The sequence below is a fragment of the Saccoglossus kowalevskii genome, chromosome 9 (genome assembly GCF_978046115.1).
Source record: "Saccoglossus kowalevskii chromosome 9, keSacKowa6.1, whole genome shotgun sequence".
NCBI classification, from domain to species: domain Eukaryota; kingdom Metazoa; phylum Hemichordata; class Enteropneusta; family Harrimaniidae; genus Saccoglossus; species Saccoglossus kowalevskii.
The window spans coordinates 9,308,350-9,328,590 of NC_140649.1; the positions used below are offsets into that span (position 1 = coordinate 9,308,350).

General features: G+C 42.3%; 11 protein-coding genes and 3 pseudogenes across 11 annotated transcripts; 11 read left to right on the forward strand and 3 right to left on the reverse strand.

Moving 5' to 3' along the window:
• Positions 1-134: 134 nt before the first annotated feature.
• On the forward strand, positions 135-509 carry LOC146738270 (histone H2B-like). Its single transcript, XM_085503715.1, has one exon. The coding sequence runs from the start codon at positions 135-137 to the stop codon at positions 507-509; it is 375 nt and encodes a 124-aa protein (XP_085359841.1).
• A 1,101-nt stretch (positions 510-1,610) lies between these two features.
• On the forward strand, positions 1,611-1,922 carry LOC146738271 (histone H4). Its single transcript, XM_085503895.1, has one exon. It carries the CDS (start codon positions 1,611-1,613, stop codon positions 1,920-1,922), a length of 312 nt encoding a protein of 103 aa, XP_085360021.1.
• Positions 1,923-3,476: 1,554 nt separating this feature from the next.
• Positions 3,477-3,788, forward strand: LOC146738272 (histone H4). Its single transcript, XM_085503896.1, has one exon. It carries the CDS (start codon positions 3,477-3,479, stop codon positions 3,786-3,788), a length of 312 nt encoding a protein of 103 aa, XP_085360022.1.
• A 1,531-nt stretch (positions 3,789-5,319) lies between these two features.
• On the forward strand, positions 5,320-5,631 carry LOC146738273 (histone H4). Its single transcript, XM_085503897.1, has one exon. The coding sequence runs from the start codon at positions 5,320-5,322 to the stop codon at positions 5,629-5,631; it is 312 nt and encodes a 103-aa protein (XP_085360023.1).
• A 1,554-nt stretch (positions 5,632-7,185) lies between these two features.
• Positions 7,186-7,497, forward strand: LOC100367942 (histone H4). The gene has a single exon (XM_085503898.1). It carries the CDS (start codon positions 7,186-7,188, stop codon positions 7,495-7,497), a length of 312 nt encoding a protein of 103 aa, XP_085360024.1.
• A 1,554-nt stretch (positions 7,498-9,051) lies between these two features.
• On the forward strand, positions 9,052-9,363 carry LOC146738274 (histone H4). The gene has a single exon (XM_085503899.1). The coding sequence runs from the start codon at positions 9,052-9,054 to the stop codon at positions 9,361-9,363; it is 312 nt and encodes a 103-aa protein (XP_085360025.1).
• Positions 9,364-10,917: 1,554 nt separating this feature from the next.
• On the forward strand, positions 10,918-11,229 carry LOC146738275 (histone H4). The gene has a single exon (XM_085503900.1). It carries the CDS (start codon positions 10,918-10,920, stop codon positions 11,227-11,229), a length of 312 nt encoding a protein of 103 aa, XP_085360026.1.
• Positions 11,230-12,058: 829 nt separating this feature from the next.
• On the reverse strand, positions 12,059-12,508 carry LOC146738276 (histone H2A-like). The gene has a single exon (XM_085503716.1). The coding sequence runs from the start codon at positions 12,434-12,436 to the stop codon at positions 12,059-12,061; it is 378 nt and encodes a 125-aa protein (XP_085359842.1). The 5' UTR covers positions 12,437-12,508.
• A 257-nt stretch (positions 12,509-12,765) lies between these two features.
• LOC146738277 (histone H2B, gonadal-like) lies at positions 12,766-13,139 on the forward strand (annotated as a pseudogene).
• A 1,074-nt stretch (positions 13,140-14,213) lies between these two features.
• Positions 14,214-14,525, forward strand: LOC146738278 (histone H4-like). The gene has a single exon (XM_085503901.1). The coding sequence runs from the start codon at positions 14,214-14,216 to the stop codon at positions 14,523-14,525; it is 312 nt and encodes a 103-aa protein (XP_085360027.1).
• Positions 14,526-15,353: 828 nt separating this feature from the next.
• On the reverse strand, positions 15,354-15,803 carry LOC146738279 (histone H2A). The gene has a single exon (XM_085503717.1). The coding sequence runs from the start codon at positions 15,729-15,731 to the stop codon at positions 15,354-15,356; it is 378 nt and encodes a 125-aa protein (XP_085359843.1). The 5' UTR covers positions 15,732-15,803.
• A 257-nt stretch (positions 15,804-16,060) lies between these two features.
• On the forward strand, positions 16,061-16,434 carry LOC146738280 (histone H2B, gonadal-like; annotated as a pseudogene).
• A 1,798-nt stretch (positions 16,435-18,232) lies between these two features.
• Positions 18,233-18,682, reverse strand: LOC146738281 (histone H2A). Its single transcript, XM_085503718.1, has one exon. The coding sequence runs from the start codon at positions 18,608-18,610 to the stop codon at positions 18,233-18,235; it is 378 nt and encodes a 125-aa protein (XP_085359844.1). The 5' UTR covers positions 18,611-18,682.
• Positions 18,683-18,939: 257 nt separating this feature from the next.
• On the forward strand, positions 18,940-19,313 carry LOC146738282 (histone H2B, gonadal-like; annotated as a pseudogene).
• Positions 19,314-20,241: the final 928 nt, after the last annotated feature.

Genomic DNA, 20,241 nt, shown 5'->3' on the forward strand with positions numbered 1-20,241 from the left:
AAACTGTGTTTTCTCTTGCGTTCGTTTAGTTTTGGCGCGCTTGGTTTAGAATCCTTCATTAGCATATCGTTCGCTATAAATAGTGAATCAACGCCAATGACTGTCACTTTGAACTTCATCCTCATACGTTCAACATGCCTCCCAAAACTAGTGGTAAAGCAGCAAAGAAAGGCGGTAAGGCTAAGGCCACCCGTCCTACTGGCGACAAGAGAAAGCGAAAGATAGGTAGAAAAGAATCCTACGGTATTTACATCTACAAGGTATTGAAGCAAGTTCACCCGGACACTGGTGTGTCATCCAAGGCTATGTCGATCATGAACAGCTTCGTCAACGACATATTTGAACGTATCGCCACAGAGGCCTCCAGGTTGGCACACTACAACAAGCGTAGAACCATTACCAGCAGAGAGGTTCAGACCGCTGTCCGTCTTCTTTTGCCCGGTGAGCTTGCCAAACATGCAGTCAGTGAAGGAACAAAAGCAGTCACCAAGTATACCAGTTCGAAGTAGTATGCTTGTCATACACAAACCAAACGGCCCTTTTCAGGGCCACCACATCCTCCAAAAAGAGAACTACCGTGAAAAAAAAACTCACAACATGCACCTAGAGCTGCCTACTAATGCAGTGTTATATGACATATATGAGCTTACACATGGAAATAAATATACCATTACACGAATGAATGAAGGAATACATAAATAAACAGATAAAATAAATAAATCAATATGTTTGAATTATTGTTGTAAGGTTGTATAAATAAGAATGTTGTAACGTTTATGAAAACATGCGTATTGGAAAATGTACCTATTCGTTAAAGTAATGCTAATAAACACAGCGATATCAATACGTGGAAAATCTTAACCACGGGTATTCGTCTATATACATAGCTTAATGTGTTCTCGTCCATGTCGCATCTTGTAATTGGAAGTTGCGAGCAAAGTTGGTGGACTCGGTCGTTGTCTTAACAATGTTCGTAACTCTTGCATTAAGACACGTAACACTTAAATTGTTCCACCACTGTGTCCATTCAATACAAACTCTAACTGTTTACGTAAGTGCAAATCACACATTGCTCGTTCGGTTTGACGAATTGCGTAATGTGTACGCTTTACATTACATCGTGTAGCAAGGAGACCGGGTTTGGAAAGTGTGATTCATTACATTTTCTGGTATGTTTAATGCAAAGTACACCAGTATCTGTGTCATGTATATTGATTAAAACGTCAAATGTGCCCTACATTCGTTTACCGTCGTCGCCCGACTCAGAACTGTAATAATTATTTACAGTTTCGATCGTGTTGGGCTGAATAAAACAAACACGAGTTCGTGATACATAAGAAGAGAGTGGGACTAAAGTCGGATTCGACCGTCGTCTGAAAGGTCATTGACCCCACCACGCGCTCTCCTATTGGTTGTGACTAATGGCCAATCAGCGGCGATGTTGATTGAAACGTAAAATATAACGGGTGCGAATTATTTGTCATTGTGCGTATCTGACAGAAGATTTTTCAAGTGCGTTGTGAGTCCTTTCACGTTCGCAACCAGACTATAAAGTGCGAGAGATTTGATCAATTTAGGCAGTTGACTTCTATACACTGAACTCATCAAACATGTCTGGTCGTGGCAAAGGAGGCAAGGGTCTTGGAAAGGGAGGCGCCAAGCGTCATCGTAAAGTTCTTCGCGATAATATTCAAGGTATCACCAAGCCAGCTATCCGACGTCTTGCACGTCGTGGTGGTGTCAAACGTATCTCCGGTCTCATCTACGAAGAAACTCGGGGTGTATTGAAGGTGTTCTTAGAGAATGTCATCCGTGACGCCGTCACCTACACAGAGCACGCCAAAAGAAAGACCGTCACCGCCATGGATGTCGTCTACGCACTAAAACGCCAGGGTCGTACATTGTACGGTTTTGGTGGATAAACGTAGAATATAAACCCAAACCAAACGGCCCTTTTCAGGGCCACCACATCCTCCAAAAAGAGTACTACCGTATTATAGTATGTATGTATGTGTCTGTGAACGTATATACGTATATTTAATGTTCATTTGCCAGTCAGTATAAGTAAATTTACCCGTTTTCCATTTCAAACAAGGCACTATAGTCGACTGAGGCTAGCTCTCTAATTTACTACTCCACCCAGTCGATAACATATTCCATACAATGCTAATCAGAAGACCAGTACAGTGTGTCATGAATAAAGTGATTTACAATCGAAGCACACTCGCACAACTGGAACACCGAGACGAACTCATTTACAATCACCCGTTTTTCACATCAACTGATGCACTCGCGATCGTTTTACGCCACATACAAAATGCCTAATAATATATTAACACATAATACAGAGACGTCATTGCAAATAGCAACGTGTTTCCTTGCTTGGCGAATTGTGTATATACGTGGTGAGTGTGAGATGGATATATTGAAGCTTTAATGCATTTATCTCGATTGTTGTATTGCATTTCCATGTGACTGCTACATTTGCGGGGAGAGCACGGTGTCACAAAAACGCCACCGAGAGCTGAGCTGTGTAGATACTATTGTTATTTTTATTCAAATAACATCTCGCCGTGCTGCCGGCCTGCCTTCCCTTACAATAATATTTGCGATTCTGAGTGCTACGCTAATTCTACACTCGTTCACAACAACACACATCATTTATAATTATTACGGTAGTTCTCTTTTTGGAGGATGTGGTGGCCCTGAAAAGGGCCGTTTGGTTTGTGTATGCAGTGCATACTTAGTGGTTTACTTGGATTTAGGGTTGGACTTCTTTGGCAGGAGAACGGCCTGGATATTAGGCAATACACCACCCTGGGCGATGGTGACAATGTTCGTAACTCTTGCATTAAGACACGTAACACTTAAATTGTTCCACCACTGTGTCCATTCAATACAAACTCTAACTGTTTACGTAAGTGCACATCACACATTGCTCGTTCGGTTTGACGAATTGCGTAATGTGTACGCTTTACATTACATCGTGTAGCAAGGAGACCGGGTTTGGAAAGTGTGATTCATTACATTTTCTGGTATGTTTAATGCAAAGTACACCAGTATCTGTGTCATGTATATTGATTAAAACGTCAAATGTGCCCTACATTCGTTTACCGTCGTCGCCCGACTCAGAACTGTAATAATTATTTACAGTTTCGATCGTGTTGGGCTGAATAAAACAAACACGAGTTCGTGATACATAAGAAGAGAGTGGGACTAAAGTCGGATTCGACCGTCGTCTGAAAGGTCATTGACCCCACCACGCGCTCTCCTATTGGTTGTGACTAATGGCCAATCAGCGGCGATGTTGATTGAAACGTAAAATATAATGGGTGCGAATTATTTGTCATTGTGCGTATCTGACAGAAGATTTTTCAAGTGCGTTGTGAGTCCTTTCACGTTCGCAACAAGACTATAAAGTGCGAGAGATTTGATCAATTTAGGCAGTTGACTTCTATACACTGAACTCATCAAACATGTCTGGTCGTGGCAAAGGAGGCAAGGGTCTTGGAAAGGGAGGCGCCAAGCGTCATCGTAAAGTTCTTCGCGATAATATTCAAGGTATCACCAAGCCAGCTATCCGACGTCTTGCACGTCGTGGTGGTGTCAAACGTATCTCCGGTCTCATCTACGAAGAAACTCGGGGTGTATTGAAGGTGTTCTTAGAGAATGTCATCCGTGACGCCGTCACCTACACAGAGCACGCCAAAAGAAAGACCGTCACCGCCATGGATGTCGTCTACGCACTAAAACGCCAGGGTCGTACATTGTACGGTTTTGGTGGATAAACGTAGAATATAAACCCAAACCAAACGGCCCTTTTCAGGGCCACCACATCCTCCAAAAAGAGAACTACCGTATTATAGTATGTATGTATGTGTCTGTGAACGTATATACGTATATTTAATGTTCATTTGCCAGTCAGTATAAGTAAATTTACCCGTTTTCCATTTCAAACAAGGCACTATAGTCGACTGAGGCTAGCTCTCTAATTTACTACTCCACCCAGTCGATAACATATTCCATACAATGCTAATCAGAAGACCAGTACAGTGTGTCATGAATAAAGTGATTTACAATCGAAGCACACTCGCACAACTGGAACACCGAGACGAACTCATTTACAATCACCCGTTTTTCACATCAACTGATGCACTCGCGATCGTTTTACGCCACATACAAAATGCCTAATAATATATTAACACATAATACAGAGACGTCATTGCAAATAGCAACGTGTTTCCTTGCTTTTCAGGGCCACCACATCCTCCAAAAAGAGAACTACCGTGAAAAAAAAACTCACAACATGCACCTAGAGCTGCCTACTAATGCAGTGTTATATGACATATATGAGCTTACACATGGAAATAAATATACCATTACACGAATGAATGAAGGAATACATAAATAAACAGATAAAATAAATAAATCAATATGTTTGAATTATTGTTGTAAGGTTGTATAAATAAGAATGTTGTAACGTTTATGAAAACATGCGTATTGGAAAATGTACCTATTCGTTAAAGTAATGCTAATAAACACAGCGATATCAATACGTGGAAAATCTTAACCACGGGTATTCGTCTATATACATAGCTTAATGTGTTCTCGTCCATGTCGCATCTTGTAATTGGAAGTTGCGAGCAAAGTTGGTGGACTCGGTCGTTGTCTTAACAATGTTCGTAACTCTTGCATTAAGACACGTAACACTTAAATTGTTCCACCACTGTGTCCATTCAATACAAACTCTAACTGTTTACGTAAGTGCAAATCACACATTGCTCGTTCGGTTTGACGAATTGCGTAATGTGTACGCTTTACATTACATCGTGTAGCAAGGAGACCGGGTTTGGAAAGTGTGATTCATTACATTTTCTGGTATGTTTAATGCAAAGTACACCAGTATCTGTGTCATGTATATTGATTAAAACGTCAAATGTGCCCTACATTCGTTTACCGTCGTCGCCCGACTCAGAACTGTAATAATTATTTACAGTTTCGATCGTGTTGGGCTGAATAAAACAAACACGAGTTCGTGATACATAAGAAGAGAGTGGGACTAAAGTCGGATTCGACCGTCGTCTGAAAGGTCATTGACCCCACCACGCGCTCTCCTATTGGTTGTGACTAATGGCCAATCAGCGGCGATGTTGATTGAAACGTAAAATATAATGGGTGCGAATTATTTGTCATTGTGCGTATCTGACAGAAGATTTTTCAAGTGCGTTGTGAGTCCTTTCACGTTCGCAACCAGACTATAAAGTGCGAGAGATTTGATCAATTTAGGCAGTTGACTTCTATACACTGAACTCATCAAACATGTCTGGTCGTGGCAAAGGAGGCAAGGGTCTTGGAAAGGGAGGCGCCAAGCGTCATCGTAAAGTTCTTCGCGATAATATTCAAGGTATCACCAAGCCAGCTATCCGACGTCTTGCACGTCGTGGTGGTGTCAAACGTATCTCCGGTCTCATCTACGAAGAAACTCGGGGTGTATTGAAGGTGTTCTTAGAGAATGTCATCCGTGACGCCGTCACCTACACAGAGCACGCCAAAAGAAAGACCGTCACCGCCATGGATGTCGTCTACGCACTAAAACGCCAGGGTCGTACATTGTACGGTTTTGGTGGATAAACGTAGAATATAAACCCAAACCAAACGGCCCTTTTCAGGGCCACCACATCCTCCAAAAAGAGAACTACCGTATTATAGTATGTATGTATGTGTCTGTGAACGTATATACGTATATTTAATGTTCATTTGCCAGTCAGTATAAGTAAATTTACCCGTTTTCCATTTCAAACAAGGCACTATAGTCGACTGAGGCTAGCTCTCTAATTTACTACTCCACCCAGTCGATAACATATTCCATACAATGCTAATCAGAAGACCAGTACAGTGTGTCATGAATAAAGTGATTTACAATCGAAGCACACTCGCACAACTGGAACACCGAGACGAACTCATTTACAATCACCCGTTTTTCACATCAACTGATGCACTCGCGATCGTTTTACGCCACATACAAAATGCCTAATAATATATTAACACATAATACAGAGACGTCATTGCAAATAGCAACGTGTTTCCTTGCTTGGCGAATTGTGTATATACGTGGTGAGTGTGAGATGGATATATTGAAGCTTTAATGCATTTATCTCGATTGTTGTATTGCATTTCCATGTGACTGCTACATTTGCGGGGAGAGCACGGTGTCACAAAAACGCCACCGAGAGCTGAGCTGTGTAGATACTATTGTTTTTTTTATTCAAATAACATCTCGCCGTGCTGCCGGCCTGCCTTCCCTTACAATAATATTTGCGATTCTGAGTGCTACGCTAATTCTACACTCGTTCACAACAACACACATCATTTATAATTATTACGGTAGTTCTCTTTTTGGAGGATGTGGTGGCCCTGAAAAGGGCCGTTTGGTTTGTGTATGCAGTGCATACTTAGTGGTTTACTTGGATTTAGGGTTGGACTTCTTTGGCAGGAGAACGGCCTGGATATTAGGCAATACACCACCCTGGGCGATGGTGACAATGTTCGTAACTCTTGCATTAAGACACGTAACACTTAAATTGTTCCACCACTGTGTCCATTCAATACAAACTCTAACTGTTTACGTAAGTGCAAATCACACATTGCTCGTTCGGTTTGACGAATTGCGTAATGTGTACGCTTTACATTACATCGTGTAGCAAGGAGACCGGGTTTGGAAAGTGTGATTCATTACATTTTCTGGTATGTTTAATGCAAAGTACACCAGTATCTGTGTCATGTATATTGATTAAAACGTCAAATGTGCCCTACATTCGTTTACCGTCGTCGCCCGACTCAGAACTGTAATAATTATTTACAGTTTCGATCGTGTTGGGCTGAATAAAACAAACACGAGTTCGTGATACATAAGAAGAGAGTGGGACTAAAGTCGGATTCGACCGTCGTCTGAAAGGTCATTGACCCCACCACGCGCTCTCCTATTGGTTGTGACTAATGGCCAATCAGCGGCGATGTTGATTGAAACGTAAAATATAACGGGTGCGAATTATTTGTCATTGTGCGTATCTGACAGAAGATTTTTCAAGTGCGTTGTGAGTCCTTTCACGTTCGCAACCAGACTATAAAGTGCGAGAGATTTGATCAATTTAGGCAGTTGACTTCTATACACTGAACTCATCAAACATGTCTGGTCGTGGCAAAGGAGGCAAGGGTCTTGGAAAGGGAGGCGCCAAGCGTCATCGTAAAGTTCTTCGCGATAATATTCAAGGTATCACCAAGCCAGCTATCCGACGTCTTGCACGTCGTGGTGGTGTCAAACGTATCTCCGGTCTCATCTACGAAGAAACTCGGGGTGTATTGAAGGTGTTCTTAGAGAATGTCATCCGTGACGCCGTCACCTACACAGAGCACGCCAAAAGAAAGACCGTCACCGCCATGGATGTCGTCTACGCACTAAAACGCCAGGGTCGTACATTGTACGGTTTTGGTGGATAAACGTAGAATATAAACCCAAACCAAACGGCCCTTTTCAGGGCCACCACATCCTCCAAAAAGAGTACTACCGTATTATAGTATGTATGTATGTGTCTGTGAACGTATATACGTATATTTAATGTTCATTTGCCAGTCAGTATAAGTAAATTTACCCGTTTTCCATTTCAAACAAGGCACTATAGTCGACTGAGGCTAGCTCTCTAATTTACTACTCCACCCAGTCGATAACATATTCCATACAATGCTAATCAGAAGACCAGTACAGTGTGTCATGAATAAAGTGATTTACAATCGAAGCACACTCGCACAACTGGAACACCGAGACGAACTCATTTACAATCACCCGTTTTTCACATCAACTGATGCACTCGCGATCGTTTTACGCCACATACAAAATGCCTAATAATATATTAACACATAATACAGAGACGTCATTGCAAATAGCAACGTGTTTCCTTGCTTGGCGAATTGTGTATATACGTGGTGAGTGTGAGATGGATATATTGAAGCTTTAATGCATTTATCTCGATTGTTGTATTGCATTTCCATGTGACTGCTACATTTGCGGGGAGAGCACGGTGTCACAAAAACGCCACCGAGAGCTGAGCTGTGTAGATACTATTGTTTTTTTTATTCAAATAACATCTCGCCGTGCTGCCGGCCTGCCTTCCCTTACAATAATATTTGCGATTCTGAGTGCTACGCTAATTCTACACTCGTTCACAACAACACACATCATTTATAATTATTACGGTAGTTCTCTTTTTGGAGGATGTGGTGGCCCTGAAAAGGGCCGTTTGGTTTGTGTATGCAGTGCATACTTAGTGGTTTACTTGGATTTAGGGTTGGACTTCTTTGGCAGGAGAACGGCCTGGATATTAGGCAATACACCACCCTGGGCGATGGTGACAATGTTCGTAACTCTTGCATTAAGACACGTAACACTTAAATTGTTCCACCACTGTGTCCATTCAATACAAACTCTAACTGTTTACGTAAGTGCACATCACACATTGCTCGTTCGGTTTGACGAATTGCGTAATGTGTACGCTTTACATTACATCGTGTAGCAAGGAGACCGGGTTTGGAAAGTGTGATTCATTACATTTTCTGGTATGTTTAATGCAAAGTACACCAGTATCTGTGTCATGTATATTGATTAAAACGTCAAATGTGCCCTACATTCGTTTACCGTCGTCGCCCGACTCAGAACTGTAATAATTATTTACAGTTTCGATCGTGTTGGGCTGAATAAAACAAACACGAGTTCGTGATACATAAGAAGAGAGTGGGACTAAAGTCGGATTCGACCGTCGTCTGAAAGGTCATTGACCCCACCACGCGCTCTCCTATTGGTTGTGACTAATGGCCAATCAGCGGCGATGTTGATTGAAACGTAAAATATAATGGGTGCGAATTATTTGTCATTGTGCGTATCTGACAGAAGATTTTTCAAGTGCGTTGTGAGTCCTTTCACGTTCGCAACAAGACTATAAAGTGCGAGAGATTTGATCAATTTAGGCAGTTGACTTCTATACACTGAACTCATCAAACATGTCTGGTCGTGGCAAAGGAGGCAAGGGTCTTGGAAAGGGAGGCGCCAAGCGTCATCGTAAAGTTCTTCGCGATAATATTCAAGGTATCACCAAGCCAGCTATCCGACGTCTTGCACGTCGTGGTGGTGTCAAACGTATCTCCGGTCTCATCTACGAAGAAACTCGGGGTGTATTGAAGGTGTTCTTAGAGAATGTCATCCGTGACGCCGTCACCTACACAGAGCACGCCAAAAGAAAGACCGTCACCGCCATGGATGTCGTCTACGCACTAAAACGCCAGGGTCGTACATTGTACGGTTTTGGTGGATAAACGTAGAATATAAACCCAAACCAAACGGCCCTTTTCAGGGCCACCACATCCTCCAAAAAGAGAACTACCGTATTATAGTATGTATGTATGTGTCTGTGAACGTATATACGTATATTTAATGTTCATTTGCCAGTCAGTATAAGTAAATTTACCCGTTTTCCATTTCAAACAAGGCACTATAGTCGACTGAGGCTAGCTCTCTAATTTACTACTCCACCCAGTCGATAACATATTCCATACAATGCTAATCAGAAGACCAGTACAGTGTGTCATGAATAAAGTGATTTACAATCGAAGCACACTCGCACAACTGGAACACCGAGACGAACTCATTTACAATCACCCGTTTTTCACATCAACTGATGCACTCGCGATCGTTTTACGCCACATACAAAATGCCTAATAATATATTAACACATAATACAGAGACGTCATTGCAAATAGCAACGTGTTTCCTTGCTTGGCGAATTGTGTATATACGTGGTGAGTGTGAGATGGATATATTGAAGCTTTAATGCATTTATCTCGATTGTTGTATTGCATTTCCATGTGACTGCTACATTTGCGGGGAGAGCACGGTGTCACAAAAACGCCACCGAGAGCTGAGCTGTGTAGATACTATTGTTTTTTTTATTCAAATAACATCTCGCCGTGCTGCCGGCCTGCCTTCCCTTACAATAATATTTGCGATTCTGAGTGCTACGCTAATTCTACACTCGTTCACAACAACACACATCATTTATAATTATTACGGTAGTTCTCTTTTTGGAGGATGTGGTGGCCCTGAAAAGGGCCGTTTGGTTTGTGTATGCAGTGCATACTTAGTGGTTTACTTGGATTTAGGGTTGGACTTCTTTGGCAGGAGAACGGCCTGGATATTAGGCAATACACCACCCTGGGCGATGGTGACAATGTTCGTAACTCTTGCATTAAGACACGTAACACTTAAATTGTTCCACCACTGTGTCCATTCAATACAAACTCTAACTGTTTACGTAAGTGCACATCACACATTGCTCGTTCGGTTTGACGAATTGCGTAATGTGTACGCTTTACATTACATCGTGTAGCAAGGAGACCGGGTTTGGAAAGTGTGATTCATTACATTTTCTGGTATGTTTAATGCAAAGTACACCAGTATCTGTGTCATGTATATTGATTAAAACGTCAAATGTGCCCTACATTCGTTTACCGTCGTCGCCCGACTCAGAACTGTAATAATTATTTACAGTTTCGATCGTGTTGGGCTGAATAAAACAAACACGAGTTCGTGATACATAAGAAGAGAGTGGGACTAAAGTCGGATTCGACCGTCGTCTGAAAGGTCATTGACCCCACCACGCGCTCTCCTATTGGTTGTGACTAATGGCCAATCAGCGGCGATGTTGATTGAAACGTAAAATATAATGGGTGCGAATTATTTGTCATTGTGCGTATCTGACAGAAGATTTTTCAAGTGCGTTGTGAGTCCTTTCACGTTCGCAACAAGACTATAAAGTGCGAGAGATTTGATCAATTTAGGCAGTTGACTTCTATACACTGAACTCATCAAACATGTCTGGTCGTGGCAAAGGAGGCAAGGGTCTTGGAAAGGGAGGCGCCAAGCGTCATCGTAAAGTTCTTCGCGATAATATTCAAGGTATCACCAAGCCAGCTATCCGACGTCTTGCACGTCGTGGTGGTGTCAAACGTATCTCCGGTCTCATCTACGAAGAAACTCGGGGTGTATTGAAGGTGTTCTTAGAGAATGTCATCCGTGACGCCGTCACCTACACAGAGCACGCCAAAAGAAAGACCGTCACCGCCATGGATGTCGTCTACGCACTAAAACGCCAGGGTCGTACATTGTACGGTTTTGGTGGATAAACGTAGAATATAAACCCAAACCAAACGGCCCTTTTCAGGGCCACCACATCCTCCAAAAAGAGAACTACCGTATTATAGTATGTATGTATGTGTCTGTGAACGTATATACGTATATTTAATGTTCATTTGCCAGTCAGTATAAGTAAATTTACCCGTTTTCCATTTCAAACAAGGCACTATAGTCGACTGAGGCTAGCTCTCTAATTTACTACTCCACCCAGTCGATAACATATTCCATACAATGCTAATCAGAAGACCAGTACAGTGTGTCATGAATAAAGTGATTTACAATCGAAGCACACTCGCACAACTGGAACACCGAGACGAACTCATTTACAATCACCCGTTTTTCACATCAACTGATGCACTCGCGATCGTTTTACGCCACATACAAAATGCCTAATAATATATTAACACATAATACAGAGACGTCATTGCAAATAGCAACGTGTTTCCTTGCTTGGCGAATTGTGTATATACGTGGTGAGTGTGAGATGGATATATTGAAGCTTTAATGCATTTATCTCGATTGTTGTTTTGCATTTCCATGTGACTGCTACATTTGCGGGGAGAGCACGGTGTCACAAAAACGCCACCGAGAGCTGAGCTGTGTAGATACTATTGTTTTTTTTATTCAAATAACATCTCGCCGTGCTGCCGGCCTGCCTTCCCTTACAATAATATTTGCGATTCTGAGTGCTACGCTAATTCTACACTCGTTCACAACAACACACATCATTTATAATTATTACGGTAGTTCTCTTTTTGGAGGATGTGGTGGCCCTGAAAAGGGCAGTTTGGTTTGTGTATGCAGTGCATACTTAGTGGTTTACTTGGATTTAGGGTTGGACTTCTTTGGCAGGAGAACGGCCTGGATATTAGGCAATACACCACCCTGGGCGATGGTGACTCCCGACATGAGCTTGTTCAACTCCTCGCCGTTTCGGACAGCAAGCTGTAAGTGACGTGGAATGATCCTGGACTTCTTGTTGTCACGAGCGGCGTTACCGGCCAACTCCAGTATTTCCGCGGCCAAGTACTCGAGTACTGCAGCCAAATATACAGGAGCGCCGGCACCAACACGCTCGGCATAATTGCCTTTTCTTAAGAATCGGTGTACGCGACCTACTGGGAACTGGAGACCAGCACGGGATGAACGAGTCTTGGACTTGCCCTTTGCCTTACCACCTTTTCCACGACCAGACATGATTGTATGTTAACTATTCGGCTCGAACTAGGACGAGAATGATACTGCGGGTATCTCACTGGCTGTTTTTATACACCCGACCCGGATTCCGATTGCAAATATATACTTCCAATCAGAATTGAGGATAGAGATGAATAGCATTCAGTCAGCGCCTCAACAATGACAATGAACACTTTGAATGAAAAAAACCCTAAAAAACTGTGTTTTCTCTTGCGTTCGTTTGGTTTTGGCGCGCTTGGTTTAGAATCCTTCATTAGCATATCGTTCGCTATAAATAGTGAATCTACGCCAATGACAGTCACTTTGAACTTCATCCTCATACGTTCAACATGCCTCCCAAAACTAGTGGTAAAGCATCAAAGAAAGGCGGTAAGGCTAAGGCCACCCGTCCTACTGGCGACAAGAGAAAGCGAAAGAGAGGTAGAAAAGAATCCTACGGTATTTACATCTACAAGGTATTGAAGCAATTCACCCAGGCACTGGTGTGTCATCCAAGGCTATGTCGATCATGAACAGCTTCGTCAACGACATATTTGAACGTATCGCCACAGAGGCCTCCAGGTTGGCACACTACAACAAGCGTAGAACCATTACCAGCAGAGAGGTTCAGACCGCTGTCCGTCTTCTTTTGCCCGGTGAGCTTGCCAAACATGCAGTCAGTGAAGGAACAAAAGCAGTCACCAAGTATACCAGTTCGAAGTAGTATGCTTGTCATACACAAACCAAACGGCCCTTTTCAGGGCCACCACATCCTCCAAAAAGAGAACTACCGTGAAAAAAAAACTCACAACATGCACCTAGAGCTGCCTACTAATGCAGTGTTATATGACATATATGAGCTTACACATGGAAATAAATATACCATTACACGAATGAATGAAGGAATACATAAATAAACAGATAAAATAAATAAATCAATATGTTTGAATTATTGTTGTAAGGTTGTATAAATAAGAATGTTGTAACGTTTATGAAAACATGCGTATTGGAAAATGTACCTATTCGTTAAAGTAATGCTAATAAACACATCGATATCAATACGTGGAAAATCTTAACCACGGGTATTCGTCTATATACATAGCTTAATGTGTTCTCGTCCATGTCGCATCTTGTAATTGGAAGTTGCGAGCAAAGTTGGTGGACTCGGTCGTTGTCTCAACAATGTTCGTAATTCTTGCATTAAGACACGTAACACTTAAATTGTTCCACCACTGTGTCCATTCAATACAAACTCTAACTGTTTACGTAAGTGCAAATCACACATTGCTCGTTCGGTTTGACGAATTGCGTAATGTGTACGCTTTACATTACATCGTGTAGCAAGGAGACCGGGTTTGGAAAGTGTGATTCATTACATTTTCTGGTATGTTTAATGCAAAGTACACCAGTATCTGTGTCATGTATATTGATTAAAACGTCAAATGTGCCCTACATTCGTTTACCGTCGTCGCCCGACTCAGAACTGTAATAATTATTTACAGTTTCGATCGTGTTGGGCTGAATAAAACAAACACGAGTTCGTGATACATAAGGAGAGAGTGGGACTAAAGTCGGATTCGACCGTCGTCTGAAAGGTCATTGACCCCACCACGCGCTCTCCTATTGGTTGTGACTAATGGCCAATCAGCGGCGATGTTGATTGAAACGTAAAATATAATGGGTGCGAATTATTTGTCATTGTGCGTTGTGAGTCCTTTCACGTTCGCAACCAGACTATAAAGTGCGAGAGATTTGATCAATTTAGGCAGTTGACTTCTATACACTGAACTCATCAAACATGTCTGGTCGTGGTAAAGGAGGCAAGGGTCTTGGAAAGGGAGGCGCCAAGCGTCATCGTAAAGTTCTTCGCGATAATATTCAAGGTATCACCAAGCCAGCTATCCGACGTCTTGCACGTCGTGGTGGTGTCAAACGTATCTCCGGTCTCATCTACGAAGAAACTCGGGGTGTATTGAAGGTGTTCTTAGAGAATGTCATCCGTGACGCCGTCACCTACACAGAGCACGCCAAAAGAAAGACCGTCACCGCTATGGATGTCGTCTACGCACTAAAACGCCAGGGTCGTATATTGTACGGTTTTGGTGGATAAACGTAGAATATAAACCCAAACCAAACGGCCATTTTCAGGGCCACCACATCCTCCAAAAAGAGAACTACCGTATTATAGTATGTATGTATGTGTCTGTGAACGTATATACGTATATTTAATGTTCATTTGCCAGTCAGTATAAGTAAATTTACCCGTTTTCCATTTCAAACAAGGCACTATAGTCGACTGAGGCTAGCTCTCTAATTTACTACTCCACCCAGTCGATAACATATTCCATACAATGCTAATCAGAAGACCAGTACAGTGTGTCATGAATAAAGTGATTTACAATCGAAGCACACTCGCACAACTGGAACACCGAGACGAACTCATTTACAATCACCCGTTTTTCACATCAACTGATGCACTCGCGATCGTTTTACGCCACATACAAAATGCCTAATAATATATTAACACATAATACAGAGACGTCATTGCAAATAGCAACGTGTTTCCTTGCTTGACGAATTGTGTATATACGTTGTGAGTGTGAGATGGATATAATGAAGCTTTAATACATTTATCTCGATTGTTGTTTTGCATTTCCATGTGACTGCTACATTTGCGGGGAGAGCACGGTGTCACAAAAACGCCACCGAGAGCTGAGCTGTGTAGATACTATTGTTTTTTTATTCAAATAACATCTCGCCGTGCTGCCGGCCTGCCTTCGCTTACAATAATATTTGCGATTCTGAGTGCTACGCTAATTCTACACTCGTTCACAACAACACACATCATTTATAATTATTACGGTAGTTATCTTTTTGGAGGATGTGGTGGCCCTGAAAAGGGCCGTTTGGTTTGTGTATGCAGTGCATACTTAGTGGTTTACTTGGATTTAGGGTTGGACTTCTTTGGCAGGAGAACGGCCTGGATATTAGGCAATACACCACCCTGGGCGATGGTGACTCCCGACAAGAGCTTGTTCAACTCCTCGTCGTTTCGGACAGCAAGCTGTAAGTGACGTGGAATGATCCTGGACTTCTTGTTGTCACGAGCGGCGTTACCGGCCAACTCCAGTATTTCCGCGGCCAAGTACTCGAGTACTGCAGCCAAATATACAGGAGCGCCGGCACCAACACGCTCGGCATAATTGCCTTTTCTTAAGAATCGGTGTACGCGACCTACTGGGAACTGGAGACCAGCACGGGATGAACGAGTCTTGGACTTGCCCTTTGCCTTACCACCTTTTCCACGACCAGACATGATTGTATGTTAACTATTCGGCTCGAACTAGGACGAGAATGATACTGCGGGTATCTCACTGGCTGTTTTTATACACCCGACCCGGATTCCGATTGCAAATATATACTTCCAATCAGAATTGAGGATAGAGATGAATAGCATTCAGTCAGCGCCTCAACAATGACAATGAACACTTTGAATGAAAAAAACCCTAAAAAACTGTGTTTTCTCTTGCGTTCGTTTGGTTTTGGCGCGCTTGGTTTAGAATCCTTCATTAGCATATCGTTCGCTATAAATAGTGAATCTACGCCAATGACAGTCACTTTGAACTTCATCCTCATACGTTCAACATGCCTCCCAAAACTAGTGGTAAAGCATCAAAGAAAGGCGGTAAGGCTAAGGCCACCCGTCCTACTGGCGACAAGAGAAAGCGAAAGAGAGGTAGAAAAGAATCCTACGGTATTTACATCTACAAGGTATTGAAGCAATTCACCCAGGCACTGGTGTGTCATCCAAGGCTATGTCGATCATGAACAGCTTCGTCAACGACATATTTGAACGTATCGCCACAGAGGCCTCCAGGTTGGCACACTACAACAAGCGTAGAACCATTACCAGCAGAGAGGTTCAGACCGCTGTCCGTCTTCTTTTGCCCGGTGAGCTTGCCAAACATGCAGTCAGTGAAGGAACAAAAGCAGTCACCAAGTATACCAGTTCGAAGTAGTATGCTTGTCATACACAAACCAAACGGCCCTTTTCAGGGCCACCACATCCTCCAAAAAGAGAACTACCGTGAAAAAAAAACTCACAACATGCACCTAGAGCTGCCTACTAATGCAGTGTTATATGACATATATGAGCTTACACATGGAAATAAATATACCATTACACGAATGAATGAAGGAATACATAAATAAACAGATAAAATAAATAAATCAATATGTTTGAATTATTGTTGTAAGGTTGTATAAATAAGAATGTTGTAACGTTTATGAAAACATGCGTATTGGAAAATGTACCTATTCGTTAAAGTAATGCTAATAAACACATCGATATCAATACGTGGAAAATCTTAACCACGGGTATTCGTCTATATACATAGCTTAATGTGTTCTCGTCCATGTCGCATCTTGTAATTGGAAGTTGCGAGCAAAGTTGGTGGACTCGGTCGTTGTCTCAACAATGTTCGTAATTCTTGCATTAAGACACGTAACACTTAAATTGTTCCACCACTGTGTCCATTCAATACAAACTCTAACTGTTTACGTAAGTGCAAATCACACATTGCTCGTTCGGTTTGACGAATTGCGTAATGTGTACGCTTTACATTACATCGTGTAGCAAGGAGACCGGGTTTGGAAAGTGTGATTCATTACATTTTCTGGTATGTTTAATGCAAAGTACACCAGTATCTGTGTCATGTATATTGATTAAAACGTCAAATGTGCCCTACATTCGTTTACCGTCGTCGCCCGACTCAGAACTGTAATAATTATTTACAGTTTCGATCGTGTTGGGCTGAATAAAACAAACACGAGTTCGTGATACATAAGGAGAGAGTGGGACTAAAGTCGGATTCGACCGTCGTCTGAAAGGTCATTGACCCCACCACGCGCTCTCCTATTGGTTGTGACTAATGGCCAATCAGCGGCGATGTTGATTGAAACGTAAAATTGTACGGTTTTGGTGGATAAACGTAGAATATAAACCCAAACCAAACGGCCATTTTCAGGGCCACCACATCCTCCAAAAAGAGAACTACCGTATTATAGTATGTATGTATGTGTCTGTGAACGTATATACGTATATTTAATGTTCATTTGCCAGTCAGTATAAGTAAATTTACCCGTTTTCCATTTCAAACAAGGCACTATAGTCGACTGAGGCTAGCTCTCTAATTTACTACTCCACCCAGTCGATAACATATTCCATACAATGCTAATCAGAAGACCAGTACAGTGTGTCATGAATAAAGTGATTTACAATCGAAGCACACTCGCACAACTGGAACACCGAGACGAACTCATTTACAATCACCCGTTTTTCACATCAACTGATGCACTCGCGATCGTTTTACGCCACATACAAAATGCCTAATAATATATTAACACATAATACAGAGACGTCATTGCAAATAGCAACGTGTTTCCTTGCTTGACGAATTGTGTATATACGTTGTGAGTGTGAGATGGATATAATGAAGCTTTAATACATTTATCTCGATTGTTGTTTTGCATTTCCATGTGACTGCTACATTTGCGGGGAGAGCACGGTGTCACAAAAACGCCACCGAGAGCTGAGCTGTGTAGATACTATTGTTTTTTTATTCAAATAACATCTCGCCGTGCTGCCGGCCTGCCTTCGCTTACAATAATATTTGCGATTCTGAGTGCTACGCTAATTCTACACTCGTTCACAACAACACACATCATTTATAATTATTACGGTAGTTCTCTTTTTGGAGGATGTGGTGGCCCTGAAAAGGGCCGTTTGGTTTGTGTATGCAGTGCATACTTAGTGGTTTACTTGGATTTAGGGTTGGACTTCTTTGGCAGGAGAACGGCCTGGATATTAGGCAATACACCACCCTGGGCGATGGTGACTCCCGACAAGAGCTTGTTCAACTCCTCGTCGTTTCGGACAGCAAGCTGTAAGTGACGTGGAATGATCCTGGACTTCTTGTTGTCACGAGCGGCGTTACCGGCCAACTCCAGTATTTCCGCGGCCAAGTACTCGAGTACTGCAGCCAAATATACAGGAGCGCCGGCACCAACACGCTCGGCATAATTGCCTTTTCTTAAGAATCGGTGTACGCGACCTACTGGGAACTGGAGACCAGCACGGGATGAACGAGTCTTGGACTTGCCCTTTGCCTTACCACCTTTTCCACGACCAGACATGATTGTATGTTAACTATTCGGCTCGAACTAGGACGAGAATGATACTGCGGGTATCTCACTGGCTGTTTTTATACACCCGACCCGGATTCCGATTGCAAATATATACTTCCAATCAGAATTGAGGATAGAGATGAATAGCATTCAGTCAGCGCCTCAACAATGACAATGAACACTTTGAATGAAAAAAACCCTAAAAAACTGTGTTTTCTCTTGCGTTCGTTTGGTTTTGGCGCGCTTGGTTTAGAATCCTTCATTAGCATATCGTTCGCTATAAATAGTGAATCTACGCCAATGACAGTCACTTTGAACTTCATCCTCATACGTTCAACATGCCTCCCAAAACTAGTGGTAAAGCATCAAAGAAAGGCGGTAAGGCTAAGGCCACCCGTCCTACTGGCGACAAGAGAAAGCGAAAGAGAGGTAGAAAAGAATCCTACGGTATTTACATCTACAAGGTATTGAAGCAATTCACCCAGGCACTGGTGTGTCATCCAAGGCTATGTCGATCATGAACAGCTTCGTCAACGACATATTTGAACGTATCGCCACAGAGGCCTCCAGGTTGGCACACTACAACAAGCGTAGAACCATTACCAGCAGAGAGGTTCAGACCGCTGTCCGTCTTCTTTTGCCCGGTGAGCTTGCCAAACATGCAGTCAGTGAAGGAACAAAAGCAGTCACCAAGTATACCAGTTCGAAGTAGTATGCTTGTCATACACAAACCAAACGGCCCTTTTCAGGGCCACCACATCCTCCAAAAAGAGAACTACCGTGAAAAAAAAACTCACAACATGCACCTAGAGCTGCCTACTAATGCAGTGTTATATGACATATATGAGCTTACACATGGAAATAAATATACCATTACACGAATGAATGAAGGAATACATAAATAAACAGATAAAATAAATAAATCAATATGTTTGAATTATTGTTGTAAGGTTGTATAAATAAGAATGTTGTAACGTTTATGAAAACATGCGTATTGGAAAATGTACCTATTCGTTAAAGTAATGCTAATAAACACATCGATATCAATACGTGGAAAATCTTAACCACGGGTATTCGTCTATATACATAGCTTAATGTGTTCTCGTCCATGTCGCATCTTGTAATTGGAAGTTGCGAGCAAAGTTGGTGGACTCGGTCGTTGTCTCAACAATGTTCGTAATTCTTGCATTAAGACACGTAACACTTAAATTGTTCCACCACTGTGTCCATTCAATACAAACTCTAACTGTTTACGTAAGTGCAAATCACACATTGCTCGTTCGGTTTGACGAATTGCGTAATGTGTACGCTTTACATTACATCGTGTAGCAAGGAGACCGGGTTTGGAAAGTGTGATTCATTACATTTTCTGGTATGTTTAATGCAAAGTACACCAGTATCTGTGTCATGTATATTGATTAAAACGTCAAATGTGCCCTACATTCGTTTACCGTCGTCGCCCGACTCAGAACTGTAATAATTATTTACAGTTTCGATCGTGTTGGGCTGAATAAAACAAACACGAGTTCGTGATACATAAGGAGAGAGTGGGACTAAAGTCGGATTCGACCGTCGTCTGAAAGGTCATTGACCCCACCACGCGCTCTCCTATTGGTTGTGACTAATGGCCAATCAGCGGC